The following is a 21,508-nucleotide window of genomic DNA, read 5'->3' as shown; positions in this document are numbered from 1 at the left end:
TCTGTCCCTGGGCTGTCCTGGGGTTGTCCCCTCACTGTCCCCTCACTGCCACCCCCCTGGTGCCACCCTGGTGACCCTTGGTGACATTCCTGTGACAGTTTCTTGGACCCACTGGGGGTGGTGGCATCCCTGGAATGTCCCCAGAAATGTCCCCAGAAGTGTCCCCAGAAGTGTCCCCACCTTTGTCCCTTCGGGGTTTCCCTTTGGGGTTTATCCTGGGGCTGTCCCCTTGCTGTCCCCTCAGTGCCACCCCCCTGGTGCCACCCTGGTGACATTCCTGTGTCATTCCAGTGCCAGGTGACAGCCCCAGGGACCTGGGCGTGTCCCTGGGTGTCCCCAAGGTGTCTCTGGAGTGTCCCCAGAAGTGTCCCCAGCTTTGTCCCTTCAGGGTTTCCCTTTGGGGTTTCTGTCCCTGGGCTGTCCTGGGGTTGTCCCCTCAATGTCCCCTCAATGCCACCCCCTGGTGCCACTCTGGTGACCCTTGGTGACATTCTCCTGGCAGGTGACAGCCCCTTAGACCTGATGGGGGTGGTGCCATCCCTGGAAAGTCACCAAAAGTGTCCCCAGAAGTGTCCCCACCTTTGTCCCTTTGGGGTTTCCCTTTGGGGTTTCTGCCCCGGGGTTGTCCCCTCGGTGCCACCCCGGTGCCACCCTGGTGACCTTGGTGCCATCCCAGTGCCAGGTGACAGCCCCAGGGACCTGGGCGTGTCCCTGGGTGTCCCCAAGGTGTCTCTGGAGTGTCCCCAGAAGTGTCCCCACCTTTGTCCCTTCGGGGTTTGCCCTTAGGGTTCCTGTCCCTGGGCTGTGCCCTCGCTGTCCCCTCAGTGCCACCGCCCTGGTGCCACCCTGGTGACCCTTGGTGACACTTTGCTGCCATCCCAGTGCCAGGTGACAGCCCCACGTCCCCGAGCCCGGCGGTGGCGCTGGAGCGGAACCTCTCGGGGCGCTTCGAGTCGCGCTTCGTCACCGTCAGCGTGGAGAGGAGCCGGGCACTGCTGCTGCGGGGCATGGCCGGGGCACGGCTGGGAGTGTGGGTGGCACACGGAGAGGGTAACTGGTTATACTGGTTATACTGGGAGCACTGCTGCTGCGGGGCATGGCCGGGGCACGGCTGGGAGTGTGGGTGGCACACGGAGAGGGTAACTGGTTATACTGGTTATACTGGTTATACTGGGAGCACTGCTGCTGCGGGGCATGGCCGGGGCACGGCTGGGCACCTGGGTGGCACACGGAGAGGGTAACTGGTTATACTGGTTATACTGGTTATACTGGGAGCACTGCTGCTGCGGGGCATGGCCGGGGCACGGCTGGGCACCTGGGTGGCACACGGAGAGGGTAACTGGTTATACTGGTTATACTGGGAGCACTGCTGCTGCGGGGCATGGCCGGGGCACGGCTGGGCACCTGGGTGGCACACGGAGAGGGTAACTGGTTATACTGGTTATACTGGGAGCGGTGCTGCTGCGGGGCATGGCCGGGGCACGGCTGGGCACCTGGGTGGCACACGGAGAGGGTAACTGGTTATACTGGTTATACTGGTTATACTGGGAGGGCACTGGGGCATGGCCGGGGCACGGCTGGGAGTGTGGGTGGCACACGGAGAGGGTAACTGGTTATACTGGTTATACTGGTTATACTGGGAGCACTGCTGCTGCGGGGCATGGCCGGGGCACGGCTGGGCACCTGGGTGGCACACGGAGAGGGTAACTGGTTATACTGGTTATACTGGTTATACTGGGAGGGCACTGGGGCACGGCTGGGCACCTGGGTGGCACACGGAGAGGGTAACTGGTTATACTGGTTATACTGGTTATACTGGGAGCACTGCTGCTGCGGGGCATGGCCGGGGCACGGCTGGGCACCTGGGTGGCACACGGAGAGGGTAACTGGTTATACTGGTTATACTGGTTATACTGGGAGGGCACTGGGGCACGGCTGGGCACCTGGGTGGCACACGGAGAGGGTAACTGGTTATACTGGTTATACTGGGAGCACTGGGAGGGCACTGGGGCACGGCTGGGCACCTGGGTGGCCCACGGAGAGGGTAACTGGGCATACTGGTTATACTGGGAGGGCACTGGGGCACGGCTGGGCACCTGGGTGGCACACGGAGAGGGTAACTGGGCACACTGGTTATACTGGGAGCACTGGGAGGGCACTGGGACCAGTCTCATACTGGTCTCCTACTGGTTTAACTGGTCTCTAACTGGTTTAACTGGTCTCTCACCGGTTTAACTGGTCTGTGACTGGTTTAACTGGTCTCTTACTGGTCTCTAACTGGTCTCTAACTGGTCTCACTGGTCTAACTGGTCTGTGACTGGTTTAACTGGTCTCTTACTGGTTTAACTGGTCTCTCACTGGTTTAACTGGTCTGTGACTGGTTTAACTGGTCTCTCACCGGTTTAACTGGTCTCTTACTGGTTTAACTGGTCTCTAACTGGTTTAACTGGTCTCTTACTGGTCTCTAACTGGTCTCACTGGTCTAACTGGTCTCTTACTGGTTTAACTGGTCTCTTACTGGTTTCTACCAGGTCTCTCACTGGTTTAACTGGTCTCTAACTGGTTTAACTGGTCTCTTACTGGTTTGACTGGTCTCTTACTGGTTTAACTGGTCTCACTGGTCTAACTGGTCTCTTACTGGTTTAACTGGTCTCTCACTGGTTTAACTGGTCTGTAACTGGTTTAACTGGTCTGTAACTGGTTTAACTGGTCTCTCACTGGTTTAACTGGTCTCTAACTGGTTTAACTGGTCTCTAACTGGTTTAACTGGTCTGTAACTGGTTTAACTGGTCTGTAACTGGTTTAACTGGTCTCTCACTGGTTTAACTGGTCTGTAACTGGTTTAACTGGTCTGTAACTGGTTTAACTGGTCTCTAACTGGTTTAACTGGTCTCTCACTGGTTTAACTGGTCTCTAACTGGTTTAACTGGTCTGTAACTGGTTTAACTGGTCTCTCACTGGTTTAACTGGTCTGTGACTGGTTTAACCGGTCTCTTACTGGTCTCTAACTGGTCTCTTACTGGTTTAACTGGTCTCTTACTGGTCTCTAACTGGTCTCTTACTGGTTTAACTGGTCTCTAATCAGTTTCTAACTGGTCACTAACTGGTTTAACTGGTCTCTAACTGGTTTAACTGGTCTCTCACTGGTTTAACTGGTCTGTAACTGGTTTAACTGGTCTGTAACTGGTTTAACTGGTCTCTAACTGGTTTAACTGGTCTCTCACTGGTTTAACTGGTCTCTAACTGGTTTAACTGGTCTGTAACTGGTTTAACTGGTCTCTCACTGGTTTAACTGGTCTGTGACTGGTTTAACCGGTCTCTTACTGGTCTCTAACTGGTCTCTTACTGGTTTAACTGGTCTCTTACTGGTCTCTAACTGGTCTCTTACTGGTTTAACTGGTCTCTAATCAGTTTCTAACTGGTCACTAACTGGTTTAACTGGTCCCTAACTGGTTTAACTGGTCTCTCACTGGTTTAACTGGTCTGTAACTGGTTTAACTGGTCTGTAACTGGTTTAACTGGTCTCTAACTGGTTTAACTGGTCTCTCACTGGTTTAACTGGTCTCTAACTGGTTTAACTGGTCTGTAACTGGTTTAACTGGTCTCTCACTGGTTTAACTGGTCTGTGACTGGTTTAACCGGTCTCTTACTGGTCTCTAACTGGTCTCTTACTGGTTTAACTGGTCTCTTACTGGTTTAACTGGTCTCTTACTGGTTTAACTGGTCTCTAACTGGTTTAACTGGTCTCTTACTGGTTTAACTGGTCTCTTACTGGTCTCTAACTGGTCTCTTACTGGTTTAACTGATCTCTTACTGGTTTAACTGGTCTCCAACCAGTCTCTAACTGGTTTCTAACTGGTCTGTAACTGGTTTAACTGGTCTGTAACTGGTTTATCTGGTCTCTAATCAGTTTCTAACTGGTCTGTAACTGGTTTAACTGGTCTCTAACTGGTTTAACTGGTCTCTAATCAGTTTCTAACTGGTCTGTAACTGGTTTAACTGGTTTAACTGGTTTCTAACTGGTCTAACTGTTTCTAACTGGTCTAAGTGCTCCCTAACTGGTTTAACTGGTTTCTATTTTGTTTAACTGGTCTCTAACTGGTCTAACTGATCTCTAACTGGTTTAACTGGTTTCTGTCTGGTTTCTAACTGGTCTCTGACTGGTTTAACTGGTTTCTAACTGGTTTTTCCCTCGGCGCTTGACCGCTGTGTCCGGCCTGGCCTGGCCACTCTCCATCAATGACCATTGAGTGACCACTGACCCTTACTGGTCTCTAACTGGTTTATCTGCTCTCTAACTGGTCTCTAACTGGTTTAACTGGTCTCTAACTGGTCTCTAACTGGTCTCTAACTGGTCTCTAACTAGTTTATCTGCTCTCTAACTGGTCTCTTACTGGTTTAACTGGTCTCTAACTGGTCTCTAACTGGTCTCTAACTAGTTTATCTGCTCTCTAACTGGTCTCTAACTGGTTTAACTGGTTCCTAATTGTTTCTAACTGGTCTAACTGGTCTCTAACTGGTCTCTAACTGGTTTTTCCTAGGCCGTTTCCAGTTCCAGCCACCCTCAGCCCTTGAGTCCGGCCTGGCCACTCTCCAGCAGTGACCACTGAGTGACCACTGACCCTAACTGATCTCTAACTGTTTCTAACTGGTTTAACTGGTCTCTAACTGGTTTGTAACCAGTCTCTAACTGGTCTCTAACTGGTCTCTCACTGGTTCCCCAGGCCGTTTCCAGTTCCGGCCGCCCTCAGAGCTTGACCGCTGTGTCCAGTTGGGCCTGGCCACTCTGTGTTAATGACCATTGAGTGACCACTGACCCTAACTGATCTCTAACTGTTTCTAACTGGTTTAACTGGTCTCTAACTGGTTTGTAACCAGTCTCTAACTGGTCTCTAACTGGTCTCTAACTGGTTTTCCCCAGGCCGTTTCCAGTTCCGGCCGCCGTCGGCGCTTGACCGCTGTGTCCGGTCTGGCCACTCTCCATCAATGACCACTGACCCTTACTGGTTTCTAACTGTTTCTCACTGGTTTCTAACTGGTTTAACTGGTCTCTAACTGATCTCTAACTGGTTTAACTGGTCTCTAACTGGTGTAACTGGTCTCTAACTGGTTTGTAACCAGTCTCTAACTGGTCTCTAACTGGTTTTCCCCAGGCCGTTTCCAGTTCCGGCCGCCGTCGGCGCTTGACCGCTGTGTCCGGTCTGGCCACTCTCCATCAATGACCACTGACCCTTACTGGTTTCTAACTGTTTCTCACTGGTTTCTAACTGGTTTGTAACCAGTCTCTAACTGGTCTCTCACTGGTTCCCCAGGCCGTTTCCAGTTCCGGCCGCCGTCGGCGCTTGACCGCTGTGTCCAGTCCGGCCTGGCGCCGCTGCGCTACGTGGACGACGGCGGGGAGCCGACGGAGCGCTACCCGCTGAACCCCAACGGCTCCGGCCAGGGCGTGGCCGCGCTGGTGTCGCCCTGCGGCCGGCACCTGGCGGCCATGCCGCACCCCGAGCGGTCAGTGCGCGCCTGGCAGAGCCCCTGGGCCGGCCGGAGCGCGGCCGCCAGCGGCCGGAGCAAGGCCGGCAACGGGCCCTGGCTCAGAATGTTCCGGAACGCCATGGAGTGGTGCCTGCAGTGGCCGGAGGGAGAGAAGTGACCGCTGAGTGACCAACTGACCAACTGACCAACCCTCTGTGATACTGACCATTCACTGACCATTCATTGACCACCCACTGACCCCTCAGTGACCCCTCACTGACCATCCAATGACCACTCACTGACCACCCACTGACCCCTCACTGACCCCTCACTGACCCCTCACTGACCACCCACTGACCACCCACTGACCCCTCACTGACCCCTCACTGACCCCTCACTGACCCCTCACTGACCCCTCACTGACCCCTCACTGACCACCCACTGACCCCTCACTGACCCCTCACTGACCCCCAATGCCCTGCAGTGGTGCCTGCAGTGGCCGGAGGGAGAGAAGTGACCGCTGAGTGACCAACTGACCAACCCTCTGAGACACTGACCATTCACTGACCCCTCACTGACCCCTCACTGACCACTCACTGACCCCTCACTGACCCCTGGAGTGGTGCCTGCAGTGGCCGGAGGGAGAGAAGTGACCGCTGAGTGACCAACTGACCAACTGACCAACCCTCTGTGATACTGACCATTCACTGACCATTCATTGACCACCCACTGACCCCTCAGTGACCCCTCACTGACCATCCAATGACCACTCACTGACCCCTCACTGACCCCTCACTGACCACCCACTGACCCCTCACCGACCCCTCACTGACCCCTCACTGACCCCTCACTGACCACCCACTGACCACCCACTGACCCCTCACTGACCCCTCACTGACCACCCACTGACCCCTCACTGACCCCCAATGCCCTGCAGTGGCCGGAGGGAGAGAAGTGACCGCTGAGTGACCACAGACTGACTGACAAACCCTCTGTGATACTGACCACTGACTGACCCCTGACTGACCACTGACTGACCACTCACTGACCCCTCACTGACCCCTGACTGACCACAGACTGACCACTCACTGACCCCTCACTGACCACTGACTGACCCCCAGTGTCCTGCAGTGACCGGAGGGAGAGAAGTGACCGCTGAGTGACCAAGTGACCATCCCATGGACAACCCCTCTGTGACACTGACCCCTCACTGACCCCTCACTGACCCCTCACTGACCACTGACTGACCCCTCACTGACCCCTGGAGTGGTGCCTGCAGTGGCCGGAGGAAGAGAAGTGACCGCTGAGTGACCAACTGACCAACCCTCTGAGACACTGACCACTGACTGACCCCTCACTGACCCCTCACTGACCATCCAATGACCACTGACTGACCACTCACTGACCACCCACTAACCCCCAATGCCCTGGAGTGGTGCCTGCAGTGGCCGGAGGGAGAGAAGTGACCGCTGAGTGACCGCTGAGTGACCACAGACTGACTGACAAACCCTCTGTGACACTGACCACTGACTGACCCCTCACTGACCCCTCACTGACCCCTCACTGACCCCTCACTGACCACCCACTGACCACTGACTGACCCCTCACTGACCCCTCACTGACCCCCAGTGCCCTGCAGTGGCCGGATGGTGAGAAGTGACCGCTGAGTGACCGCTGAGTGACCAACTGACCAACCCCCTGTGACACTGACCACTGACTGACCACTGAGTGACCACCCCTGGGGACACTGACCCCTTGACCCTCTCACTGACCCCCCCAGTGACCAACTGACCTCTGAGTGACCCCTGAGTGACCAACTGACCCCCCAGTGACCAACTGACCCCTGAGTGACCCCTGAGTGACCAAGTGACCCCTGAGTGACCAACTGACCCCTGAGTGACCACCTGAGTGACCAAGTGACCGCTGAGTGACCAACTGACCCCTGAGTGACCAACTGACCCCTGAGTGACCAACTGAGCCTTGCAGTGGCCAAGTGACCAGCTGAGTGACCCCTGAGTGACCAACTGACCCCTGAGTGACCCCTGAGTGACCAACAGACCCCTCGGTGACCAACTGACCCCTGAGTGACCCCTCAGTGACCCCTGAGTGACCCCCTGGTGACCCCTTGACCGCCCTGGAGGGGGCGTGGCCTGCAATGATGAATAAAGAGCTGATAATTGATTAACGAACGAGCAACGAGTGATTGACGGGTGACGTCATTGGGGGCGGGGCCAGGAGCGGGGAGGGGGCGGGGCCAGTGGGGCTGCCCCGCCCACAGGGCTCCCAGTGCTCCCAGTTTGGGCTCCCAGTGCTCCCAGTCTGGGCTCCCATTTAATTAAATAACTGAATAATAGAAAAATTTAATTTATACTAATTAAATTTTTATTTTATATAAAAAATATATAATTTAATTTATGACATTGTAATATAATTTATAATAATAAGTAATTTATTACGTAATTAAATAAATTTATTAAATTTATTTAATAAATTTAATTTAATAAATTTATTAAATAACTTAATACAATAATAATTTAATTTATAATATTAAAATTTTTATAATATATTAATTGAACTTAATTATAATAATTATATAGGTAATTAGTGTATAGAATTAATATAATATATTATATAGTGTAATATTTTTAATAAAATTTATTTTAATTTATAACAATAAGTTAATAATAATTTAATCATTATGATCTTAAAGTTGTTTAATTAAATTTATTTAATTAAAGTGATTTGGGGGAGGTGGAAAGGCAGAGAATCCCGGGAATAATTCCGGGAGGTGGGAAATGCCAATTTTGGGGTTTCAGCCCCATTTCAGGGTGTAGTTCCGGCCCAGCTCCAGCTGCAGCCCCGTGACCCGCAGCACCTGGGGATGAAATAAATAAAAATAAATGCAATTAAACACAATGAAAAGTGCAAAGTGATGGGAAAAACCCCTAAAATAATGAAATAAAGCAAAAATTGATAATATTATAAATATAATATCATAAATATAATAATATATATAATAAATTAAATATAATAAATAAAATACAATAAAATAAAATTAATTATAATAAATTATTATATAACAAATATAATGTAATGTAATATAATATAATATAATGTAATATAACAATATAATATATAATACAATAAAATACAATATATTATAATATAATATAATTAATATAATTATTATAATATAATATCATACCATATAATTAATATAATTAATATAATTATTATAATATAATATAATATAATATAATATAATATAATATAATATAATGTAATATAATACAATACAATACAATATAATATACAATATAACATAATATATTATATAGTACAATAAAATACAATATATTATAATATAATATAATTAATATAATTAATATAATTATGGTAATTAATATAATATAATATAATATAATATAATATAATATAATACGATATAATATAATATAATATAATATAATATAATATAATATAATATAATATACTACTATAGTATACATAATGTAAATATACATAATATGAATATAAATATATGTAAATAGATATAAATATAAATATAAATATAAATATAAATATAAATATAACGATAAATATAAATATAAATATAATTATAATTATAATTATAAGTTAATAATAAATTGCCATAATATATAATAATATTATTATATTTATAATTATATTATCTAACATGACATTATAAATGTGTATGTATTATATAATATATTTATACATTCTTATATATAATTATATGTAATTTTTATGTATACCTATATATAACAATATGTAATTTTTAATATATATATTTTTATATATTTATATATAATTTTATATACATGTAATTTTTAATATATATATTTTTATATAACTTAATAATTTTACGTATTTATATACAATTACTCATATTATTTCCTACTAATCCCATTATCAATTCCCTCCAAAAAACCCAAATTTTCCCACACCCTAAATTGCCCAAAATCGACGGAATTCACCTTTTTTTGTGGGTCGTGCTCGACGCTGAGTGCACCGGGGATGGGGCTGATTTGCATGAGCCCCAGAATTTTAATTTCGGTGAATTTGGGTCTTTGTCTCAAATTATTTCCAACTAATCCCATTTATCGATTCCCTCCAAAAAACCCAAATTTCCCCACACCCTAAATTGCCCAAAATCGCCAGAATTCAGCTTTTTTTGTGGGTCGTGCTCGACAGCGAGCGCGCCGGGGACGGGGCTGAGTTGGGCAAGCCCCAGAATTTTAATTTCTGTAAATTTGGGTCTTTCTCTTAAATCATTTCCTACTAATCCCATTTATCAATTCCCTCCAAAAAACCCAAATTTCCCCACAACCCAAATTGCCCAAAACCTCCAGAATTCACCTTTTTTGTTGGTTGTGCTCGATGGCGAGAGAGCAGGGGACGGGGCTGATTCGCATGAGCCCCGGAATTTTAATTTCAGTAAATTTGGGTCTTTCTCTTAAATTATTTCATGCTAATCCCATTTATCAATTCCCTCCAAAAATCCCAAATTTTCCCACACCCTAAATTGCCCAAAATCGACGGAATTCACCTTTTTTTGTGGGTCGTGCTCGATGGCGAGTGCACCGGGGATGGGGACAGTGTCACACCAGCCCCAGAATTTTAATTTTGGGAATTTGGGTCTTTGTCTCAAATTATTTCCTACTAATCCCATTTATCAATTCCCTCCAAAAATCCCAAATTTCCCCACACCCTAAATTGCCCAAAATCGCCAGAATTCACCTTTTTTTGTGGGTCATGCTCGATGGCGAGCGAGCAGGAGACCGGGCTGAGTTGGGCAAACCCCAGAATTTTAATTTTTGGTGAATTTGGGTCTTTGTCTCAAATTATTTCCTACTAATCCCATTATCAATTCCCTCCAAAAAACCCAAATTTCCCCACACCCTAAATTGCCCAAAATCGCCAGAATTCACCTTTTTTTGTGGGTCATGCTCGATGGCGAGCGAGCAGGAGACCGGGCTGAGTTGGGCAAACCCCAGAATTTTAATTTTTGGTGAATTTGGGTCTTTGTCTCAAATTATTTCCTACTAATCCCATTATCAATTCCCTCCAAAAAACCCAAATTTCCCCACACCCTAAATTGCCCAAAATCGTCAGAATTCAGCTTTTTTTGTGGGTTTTGCTCGATGGCGAGCGAGCAGGGGAGGGGGACGGCATCACGCCAGCCCCAGAATTTTAATTTTGGTGAATTTGGGTCTTTGTCTCAAATTATTTCCTACTAATCCCATTTATCAATTCCCTCCAAAAATCCCAATTTCCCCACACCCTAAATTGCCCAAAATCGCCAGAATTCACCTTTTTTTGTGGGTTGTGCTCAATGGCGAGCGAGCAGGGGACGGGGCTGTGTCACACCAGCCCCAGAATTTTAATTTCAGTGAATTTCAGGGAATTTGGGTTTTTGTCTTCAATTATTTCATGCTAATCCCATTTATCAATTCCCTCCAAAAAACCCAAATTTTCCCACACCCTAAATTGCCCAAAATCGCCAGAATTCACCTTTTTTTGTGGGTCGTGCTCGATGGCGAGCGAGCAGGGGGCGGGGACGGTGTCGCGCCAGCCCCAGAATTTTAATTTTGGTGAATTTGGGTCTTTGTCTCAAATTATTTCCTAATAATTCCATTTATCAATTCCCTCTAAAAAACCCCAAATTTCCCACACCCTAAATTGCCCAAAATCGCCGGAATTTACCTTTTTTTGTGGGTCGTGCTCGATGGCGAGCGAGCAGGGGACGGGGCTGAGTTGCACGAGCCCCAGAATTTTAATTTCAGTGAATTTGGGTTTTTCTCTTATATTATTTCCTAAGAATCCAATTATCAATTCTGTCCAAAAACCCAAAATTTCACCCACACCCCAAATTGCCCAAAACTGCCAGAATTCACCTTTTTTTGTGGGTCGTGCTCGATGGCGAGCGAGCAGGGGACGGGGACGGTGTCACACGAGCCCCAGAATTTTCATTTTCGGTGAATTTGGGTCCTTGTCTCAAATTATTTCCTACTAATCCCATTTATCAATTCTCTCCAAAAATCCCAAATTCCCCACACCCCAAATTGCCCAAAATCGCCAGAATTCACCTTTTTTTGTGGGTCGTGCTCGATGGCGAGCGAGCAGGGGACGGGGCTGAGTTGGGCAAGCCCCAGAATTTTAATTTTCGGTGAATTTGGGTCTTTCTCTCAAATTATTTCCTAATAATCCCATTAATTCCATTCTCAAAAAACCCCAAATTTCACCATAAATTGCCCAAAACTGCCGGAATTCACCTTTTTTTGTGGGTCGTGCTCGATGGCGAGTGCACCGGGGATGGGGACGGCGTCACACCAGCCCCAGAATTTTAATTTTGGTGAATTTGGGTCTTTGTCTCAAATTTTTTCCTAATAATTCCATTAATTCCATTCCCAAATTTCCCCACACCCTAAATTGCCCAAAATCGCCAGAATTCACCTTTTTTTGTGGGTCGTGCTCGATGGCGAGCGAGCAGGAGACCGGGCTGAGTTGGGCAAACCCCAGAATTTTAATTTTTGGTGAATTTGGGTCTTTGTCTCAAATTATTTCCTGCTAATCCCATTTATCAATTCCCTCCAAAAAACCCAAATTTCCCCACAACCCAAATTGCCCAAAACCTCCAGAATTCACCTTTTTTTGTGGGTCGTGCTCGATGGCGAGCGAGCAGGGGACGGGGCTGTGTCACACCAGCCCCAGAATTTTCATTTTCGGTGAATTTGGGTCTTTGTCTCAAATTATTTCCTAATAATTCCATTAATTCCATTCTCAAAAAACCCCAAATTTCACCGTAAATTGCCCAAAACCGCCGGAATTCACCTTTTTTTGGGGGTCGTGCTCGACGGCGAGCTCTCCGGGCACGGGGCCGGCGTCGCCCGTCACCGTCACCGCCCCGACGGCCCCGGCCAGCCCCAGGACTTTGATTTCGGTGAATTTCAGGGAATTTGGGTCCTCGTAGCCCCCGTGGAGCACCCGCAGCTCCAGAGCGTTCTGGGGGGAAAAAGGAAAATTCGGCGATTTTCGCAAAATGGGCAAAATTCCCAGTTTTTTATTATTTTTTTCTTTTTTTTAATTGATTTTTTTTTATTAAATGAAGGTTAAATTGTATTTTAAGTTATAAATAATAATTTTAAAAATATAAATTACATTTTTATAAGTTTATATAAATCCATATACATTTATATTATTTATATAAATTATATATTATATAAATTTATATACATTTATATTATTTATATAAATTCATATACATTTATATTATTTATATAAATTATATATTATATAAATTTGTATACATTTATATAAATTCATCAACAATTATATTGTTTATATAAATTATATAAATTTACATACATTTAAATAAATTCATATACAATTATATTATTTATATAAATTACATATTATATAAATTTATATCCATTTATATAAATTCATATACATTTATATTATTTATATAAATTACATATTATATAAATTTATATCCATTTATATAAATTCATATACATTTATATTATTTATATAAATTATATAAATTTATATACAATTATATGATTTATATAAATTATATATTATATGAATTTATATACATTTATATAAATTCATATAAAATTATATTATTTCCATAAATTTTATATTATATAAATTTATATACATTGATATACATTAATATACAATTATTTTATTTATATAAATAATATATACATTTATATACACTTATATAAATTAATATACATTTAAATTATTTACATAAATTATATATTATATAAATTTATATAAATTGATATACACTTATATTATTTCTATAAATTATATATTATATAAATTTATATACATTTATATAAATTTATATACATTTATATTATTTATATAAATTATATATTATGTAAATTTATATACATTTATATAAATTAATATACATTTATATCATTGCATAAATTATATATGAATTTATATACATTTATATAAATTAATATACATTTATATTATTTATATAAATTAGATATTATATAAATTTTTATACATTTATATTATTATTTATATAGATTTATATTATATTTATATAAATTTTTATTATTATTTATAGAAATGTCTTATATAAATTACAATTGTATTAATGAAAATAATCAATGTAAATCTAAATATCTGGATAAAAAATAAATAAAAAATATAACTTTTTGAATAAATAGCAAATATATTTTAAATAATATATTAAAATATGTACATATTAATATATATTATATATATGAATATATTAAAATATATTTGAATATATTCTAAATAATAGAAAGTCTATATTTATATTAATTTAGTAAATTATTTCACTTATCATTTATAAATTATCATTTATAATATAAATTTATAGAAATTATTAATAGAAATTAATAAAAAACCCCAATAAATTATAATATAAATGAATAAAAATATATAGATATAAATTATAATAATATAAATTAATAAAATGTATATATAAATTATAATAATATAAATTAATAAAATCTATAAATATAAATCAAAATTAGTAAAAATTATATTAGAAATAAAATATTTATTAAAACAGGATTAGAACAGGATTAAAGAGGAATAAAAGAGAATTAAAAGCATTAAGATATAAAACATATACATATAAAAATATATTTTAAAATATATATAAAAAAATATATAAATATATTTATATAAATACAACAAAGTATTTATTAAATATAAAAATAGATAAATATAAGAAAAATATGTAAAAATATATTTTAAGAGAGAAACATTTTAAAAATAATTAAAATAATTTTAATTTTAATAATTTTTTAAAATTTTAAATATGAGGAAAATGCTAAAAAAATTATTGGAACAGGAGGGCAAGTGAAGAAAAAGGGGCTGAGAAGGGGAATTTTGGGTGAAATTTCAATGAAATTGGTGACGTTTGGGTAAAATTTCCATGAAATTGGTGAAGTTTGGGTGAAATTTCAACAAAATTGGTGAAATTTCAATTATATTTCTGAGATTTGGTGAAATGTCAATGAAATTTGGGTGAAATGTCAATGAAATTTATGAGATTTGGGTGAAATTTCAATGAAATTTGTGAAATTGGGGTGAAATGTCAATGAAATTTGTGAAGTTTTGGTGAAATATCAATGAAATTGGTGACGTTTTGGTGAAATATCAATGAAATTGGTGACATTTTGCTGAAATTTCCATGAAATTGGTGAAGTTTGGGTGAAATTTCCATGAAATTTGTCAGATTTTGGTGAAATTTCAATGAAATTGGTGAAATTTGCGTGAAATGTCAATGAAATTGGTGAAGTTTGGGTGAAATGTCAATGAAATTTGCGTGAAATGTCAATGAAATTGGTGAAGTTTGGGTGAAATTTCAATGAAATTTGTGAAGTTGGGTGAAATTTCCATGAAATTGGTGAAATTTGGATAAAATTTAAATGAAATTGGTGAATTTTGGGTGAAATTTAAATGAAATTTGCGTGAAATTTCAATGAAATTTGTGAGATTTGGGTGAAATTTCAATGAAATTTGCGAAGTTTGGGTGAAATTTCAATGAAATTTGGGTGACAATTCAATGAAATTTCAATGAAATTTTGGTGAAATTTGGGTGAAATTTCAATGAAATTTCGATGAAATTTCGGTGAAATTTTGATGACATTTCAATGAAATTGGTGAGGTTTTGGTGACATTTGGGCTGGACTCACGGCGCGGGCGGTGAACGACATCAGCAGGTACTCGCCCCTCTCGTACGTGTCTGCAGAGCAACACATTAATTCAATTAAATTTAAATTAGTAATTTAAAATAATTAATATTTTTTAAGATTTAAATTAGGATTTTAAATTGTGTTTAATATTTTTAAAGATTAAGATTTAAATTGAGTTTCAATTGTGTTTAAATTAAAATTTAAATTAAAAATAATATATATTAAAATTCGAGTTAAAATTAAAAATTCAAATAAAAATAATATGTATTAAAATTAAATTTAAAATTAAAAATTTAAATTAAAAATAATATGCATTAAACTTAGATTTAAAATTAAAAATTTAAATTAAAAATAATATACATTAAAATTCGAGTTAAAAAAATTAAATAAAAATAATATATATTAAAATTGGATTTAAATTAAAAATTTAAATTAAATATAATATATATTAAAATTCGAGTTCAAATTAAAAATAATATATATTTAAATTATAGTTAAAATAAAAAATTTAAATAAAAATAATATATATTGAAATTGGAGTTCAAATTTAAAATTCAAATAAAATAATATATATTAAAATTCGAGTTAAAATTAAAAAATTAAATTAAGAATAATAGATATTGAAATTCGAGTTAAAATTAAAAAATTAAATTAAAATAATATATATTAAAATTCGAGTTCAAATTAAAATAATATATATTAAAATTCGAGTAAAATTAAAAATTTTAATTAGAAATAATATATATTAAAATTCGAGTTAAAAAAATAAGTTAAAAATAATATATATTAGAATTCGAGTTGAAATTAAAAATTTAAATTAGAAATAATAGATATTATAATTAGATTTAAAATTAAAAATTTAAAATTTTTTCATATAAAAATAAAAATAATTAAATCTTGTGTATCTATACAGTAATAGCTGATATATATTAATTATACATACAGTACCTTATTAATAATTGTGATCATAAATTTTATTAATTCCATTAATTTTAATAACTTTAATTATACTCCTTTTATAATTACATTATCATAGTAATTTAATATTTTATTATATAATTACACCACAATATATACTGTAATCATTCATAATAAAGAATACATTATGTAAAATACACAATATAATTTCAAATTTTATTGATTATATTAATTGTAACGACTTTAAATTATAATAATTTAACTTCATTAATTTACATTCAGCAGCTTTAATTAATTAACTCAACCATATTTTGACCATTCCCATGTCCAGTAATTCCCCCTCATTTCTCTTAATTTGCATGGAATTTGAATTTTATTTCACTTGATTTGCATGTGATTTGCATTTCATTTCCCTTAATTTGCATTTCATCTTCATTAACGAATTTCAACCTCTTCACTCCTCACTCGAATTTTAATATATATTATTTTTAATTTAATTTTTTAATTTTAACTCGAATTTTAATATATATTATTTTAATTTAAATTTTTAATTTGAACTCGAATTTCAATATATATTATTTTTAATTTAAATTTTCAATTTGAACTTGAATTTTAATATCTATTATTTTTATTTAAATTTTTTTATTTAACTGGAATTTTAATATCTATTATTTTTAATTTAATTTTTTAATTTGAACTCGAATTTTAATATATATTATTTTTATTTAATTTTTTAATTTGAACTCGAATTTGAATATATATAATTTTTAATTTAATTTTTTAATTTGAACTCGAATTTTAACATCTGTTATTTTTATTTAAATTTTTAATTTGAACTCGAATTTTAATAGATATTATTTTTAATTTGATCTCGAATTTTAATATATATTATTTTAATTTAAATTTTTAATTTGAACTCGAATTTCAATATATATTATTTTTAATTTAAATTTTCAATTTGAACTTGAATTTTAATATCTATTATTTTTATTTAAATTTTTTTATTTAACTGGAATTTTAATATCTATTATTTTTAATTTAATTTTTTAATTTGAACTCGAATTTTAATATATATTATTTTTATTTAATTTTTTAATTTGAACTCGAATTTGAATATATATAATTTTTAATTTAATTTTTTAATTTGAACTCGAATTTTAACATCTGTTATTTTTATTTAAATTTTTAATTTGAACTCGAATTTTAATAGATATTATTTTTAATTTGATCTCGAATTTTAATATATATTATTTTTATTTTAAATTTTTAATTTTAACTCCAATTTTAATATATATAATTTTTAATTTAATTTTTTAATTTGAACTCGAATTTTAATATATGTCCAATAATTCCCCCTCATTTCACTTAATTTGCATTGAATATGACTTTTATTTCACTTCATTTGCATGCGATTTGCATTTCATTTCCCTTAATTTGCATTTCCCCTTCATTAAGGAATCTCAACCTCTTCACATTTCCTTTCAGTTTATTCACAAAATGACCAAAAATCTCCCAAATTCAAATTAACAACTGAGTTAATGAATGAATGAATGAACGATTAACGATGTGATTGATTAATTAGTTATGCAAATGAGGCTGACCGATGCCGACGCCGTCGTCCCAGTAGAGGCTCCCCGAGGCCTCCTGGGCGTCGTCCAGAGCCACGGTCAGGAGCAGCGGGTTCCGGCGGCTGGAGTGGGGAATTGCGGGATTCCACCCCGAAATTCGGGAATTCCCGAAATCGGGATTATTGGAGGATTATTGGGGATTTATTGGGGAATTATTGGGGGGTTATTGGGGATTTATTGGGGATTTATTGGGGGATTATTGGGGATTTATTGGGGGATTAATGGGGATTTATTGGGGGATTATTGGGGATTTATTGGGGGATTAATGGGGATTTATTGGGGGATTATTGGGGATTATTGGGGGATTATTGGGGATTTATTGGGGATTTATTGGGGGATTATTGGGGGATTATTGGGGATTATTGGGGATTTATTGGGGGATTATTGGGGATTTATTGGGGGATTATTGGGGAATTATTGGGGGATTATTGGAGATTTATTGGGGAATTATTAGGGATTTATTTCGGATATTTTGGATTTTTTTTGGGAATTATTGGGGATTTATTGGGGGATTATTGGGGATATTTTGGGGATTTTTTTGGGAATTATTGAGGGATTATTGCGGAGTTATTGGGGATTTATTGGGGAATTATTGGGGGATTATTGGGGAATTATTGGGGATTAATTGGGGATTTATTGGAGATATTTTGGGTATTTTGGGGGGAATTATTGGGGATTTATTGAGGGATTATTGGGGAATTATTGGGGATTTATTGGGGATTATTGGGGATTTATTCCGGGATTATTGGGGATTTATTTGGGATATTTTGGGGATTTTTTTTTTGAATTATAGAGGGATTATTGGGGATTTATGGCGGGATTATTAGGGGACTATTGGGGGGTTATTGAGCAATTATTGGGGATTTATTGCGGGATTATTGGGGATTTATTGCGGGATTATTGGGGATTTATTGTGGATTATTGGGGGATTATTGGGGAATTATTGGGGTTTTACTGGGGATATTTTGGGGTTTATTGGGGGTTTATTGGGGGATTATTGAGGATTATTGGGGGATTATTGGAGATATTTTGGGGATTTTTTGGGGATATTTTGGGGAATTATTGTGGGATTATTGGGGTATTATTGGGGATTTATTGGGGATTATTGGGGATTTATTTGGGATATTTTGGGGATTTTTTTGGGAGTTATTGGGGATTATTGGGGGATTATTGGGGAATTATTGGGGATTTTATTTGGGATATTTTGGGGGTTTTTTTGGGAATTATTGGGGAGTTATTGAGGGATTATTGGGGGATTATTGGGGAGTTATTGGGGATTTATTGGGGATATTTTGGGGATTTTTTTGGGAATTATTGGGGAATTATTGGTGATTTATTGCGGGATTATTGGGGGGTTATTGAGAAATTATTGGGGAATTATTGAGGGATTATTGGGGAATTATTGGGGGGTTTTTTGGAATGATTGGGGGATTATTGGGGAATTATTGGGGAATTGTTGGGGATTTATTGGGGGATTATTGGGGATTTATTGGGGATTTATTGGGGATATTTTGGGATTTTTTTTTAATTATTGGGGGATTATTGGGGATTTATTGCGGAATTATTGGGGATTTATTTGGGAATTATTGGGGATTTATTGGGGATTTATTTGAGATATTTTGGGTACTTTTTTGGGAATTATTGGGGATTTATTGATGGATTATTGGAGATTTATTGGGGGATTATTGTTGAATTATTGGGGATTTATTGGGGGATTATTGGGGATTTATTTGAGATATTTTGGGTACTTTTTTGGGAATTATTGGGGATTTATTGATGGATTATTGGAGATTTATTGGGGGATTATTGTTGAATTATTGGGGATTTATTGGGGGATTATTGGGGATTTATTGGGGATTTATTGGGGGATTATTAGGGATTATTGGGGAATTATTGGGGATTTATTGGGGATTTATTGGGGATTTAGTGGGGAAATATTGGGGATTTATTGGGGGATTATTGGGGAGTTATCGAGCAATTAAATAATTATAATATTATATAATTCCATATAATACAATATAATATAATTCCATATAATTCCATATAATTCCATATAATTCCATATAATATAATATAATATAATATAATATAATATAATATAATATAATATAATATAATATAATATAATATAATATAATATAATTCCATATAATATAATATAATATAATATAATATAATATAATATAATATAATATAATATAATATAATACAATTCCATATAATATAATATAATATAATATAATATAATATAATATAATATAATTCCATATGATTCCATATAATATAATATAATATAATATAATATAATATAATATAATTATTATTTTGGGAATTATTGGGGATTAATATTATTATTATATTATATTATATTACATAGTAAAATATAGTAAAATAAAATAATATATAGCACAATATAATATAATATAATATTACATAATATAATATAATACAATATTCCACAATAATATTTAATATTATTATTTCACACATCCACCACAATTCTATATTTACACCCACAACACCCTAAAACACATCAAAAAATCCCATTATCGTTATTTTTTTCCCCAAATTGCCCAAAACGGCGGTAATTCGCCCCGTTTCTGACCTGAGCCAGGTGCTGGCGGCCGGGCGCTGCTGGGGCAGCACGAGCCCCCCGCGCACGTGCAGGTTGATGTGGCCCAGCGGCGCCGGAAGGTTCCGGAACTGCCGCCGGAACGGCACCTCCTCGTCCTGCGGAGCAGCGGGAAACGGGGAAAGTCAGCAAAATTTTAATTGTCAGGTTAATTAGCAGGTTTTAATTGGGAGGGTGGGAGGGGTGGCGGGGAAATCGGGGGAAAAATAAAAAAAATTTAAAAAAAATAAAAAATGGAGAAAAAGTGACAGAAATGGTCAAAAAATGGACGCAAAAATGGACCAAAAAAGGACGGAGAATTATGGAAAAATTACAAAAAATTGACCAAAAAATGGACCAAAAAAGGACGAAGAATTAGGGAAAAATTACAAAAAATGGACCAAAAAATGGAACAAAAAAGGATAAAATTTGCAGGAAAATCACAAAAAGTGACAGAAATGGTCAAAAAATGGAGCCAAAAATGGAGCAAAAAAGGACGGAGAATTAGGGAAAAATTACAAAAAATTGACCAAAAAATGGACCAAAAAAGGACGAAGAATTAGGGAAAAATTACAAAAAATGGACCAAAAAATGGAACAAAAAAGGATAAAATTTGCAGGAAAATCACAAAAAGTGACAGAAATGGTCAAAAAATGGAGCCAAAAATGGAGCAAAAAAGGACGGAGAATTAGGGAAAAATTACAAAAAATTGACCAAAAAATGGACCAAAAAAGGATAAAATTTGCAGAAAAATGACAAAAAATGGACAAAAAGTGACAGAAATGGTCAAAAAATTGACCAAAAAATGGACCAAAAAAGGATAAAATTTGCAGGAAAATCAAAAAAAGTGACAGAAATGGTCAAAAAATGGGCCCAAAAATGGACAAAAACATTATGGAAAAATTACAAAAAATGGACCAAAAAATGATAAAATTTACAGAAAAGTGACAGAAATGGTCCAAAAATGGATGAAAAATGGACCCAAAAATGGACAAAAACATTATGGAAAAATTACAAAAAACTGATCAGAAAATGGACCAAAAAAGGGTAAAATTTACAGAAAAATGACAAAAAATGGACAAAAAGTGACAGAAATGGTTAAAAAAGGGACCCTAAACTGGACCCAAAAATGGACCCAAAATTGGACAAAAACATGA

The 21,508-nt window shown here is 37.5% G+C and overlaps 2 protein-coding genes across 2 annotated transcripts in view; one reads left to right on the top strand and one right to left on the bottom strand.

Annotated features, from left to right (window-relative positions):
- LOC135287321 (phosphoribosylformylglycinamidine synthase-like) overlaps nucleotides 1-7,654 on the top strand; it is a 46,167-nt gene extending 38,513 nt beyond the window's left edge. The window contains 2 exon segments of the mRNA XM_064400663.1: nucleotides 883-1,050; nucleotides 5,313-7,654. Coding sequence (XP_064256733.1) covers nucleotides 883-1,050; nucleotides 5,313-5,647 — 503 coding nt within the window. The 3' untranslated portion in view covers nucleotides 5,648-7,654.
- A 210-nt stretch (nucleotides 7,655-7,864) lies between these two features.
- Nucleotides 7,865-21,508, bottom strand: part of LOC135287320 (maltase-glucoamylase-like) — a 102,286-nt gene continuing 88,642 nt past the window's right edge. The window contains 5 exon segments of the mRNA XM_064400662.1: nucleotides 7,865-8,344; nucleotides 12,325-12,495; nucleotides 15,195-15,244; nucleotides 17,714-17,802; nucleotides 20,346-20,470. Coding sequence (XP_064256732.1) covers nucleotides 8,282-8,344; nucleotides 12,325-12,495; nucleotides 15,195-15,244; nucleotides 17,714-17,802; nucleotides 20,346-20,470 — 498 coding nt within the window. The 3' untranslated portion in view covers nucleotides 7,865-8,281.

This window comes from Passer domesticus, chromosome 29, assembly GCF_036417665.1.
Source record: "Passer domesticus isolate bPasDom1 chromosome 29, bPasDom1.hap1, whole genome shotgun sequence".
Lineage (NCBI taxonomy): Eukaryota > Metazoa > Chordata > Aves > Passeriformes > Passeridae > Passer > Passer domesticus.
Note: the sequence above shows the minus strand (reverse complement) of the source record. Positions and strands in the feature narration are given on the sequence as shown.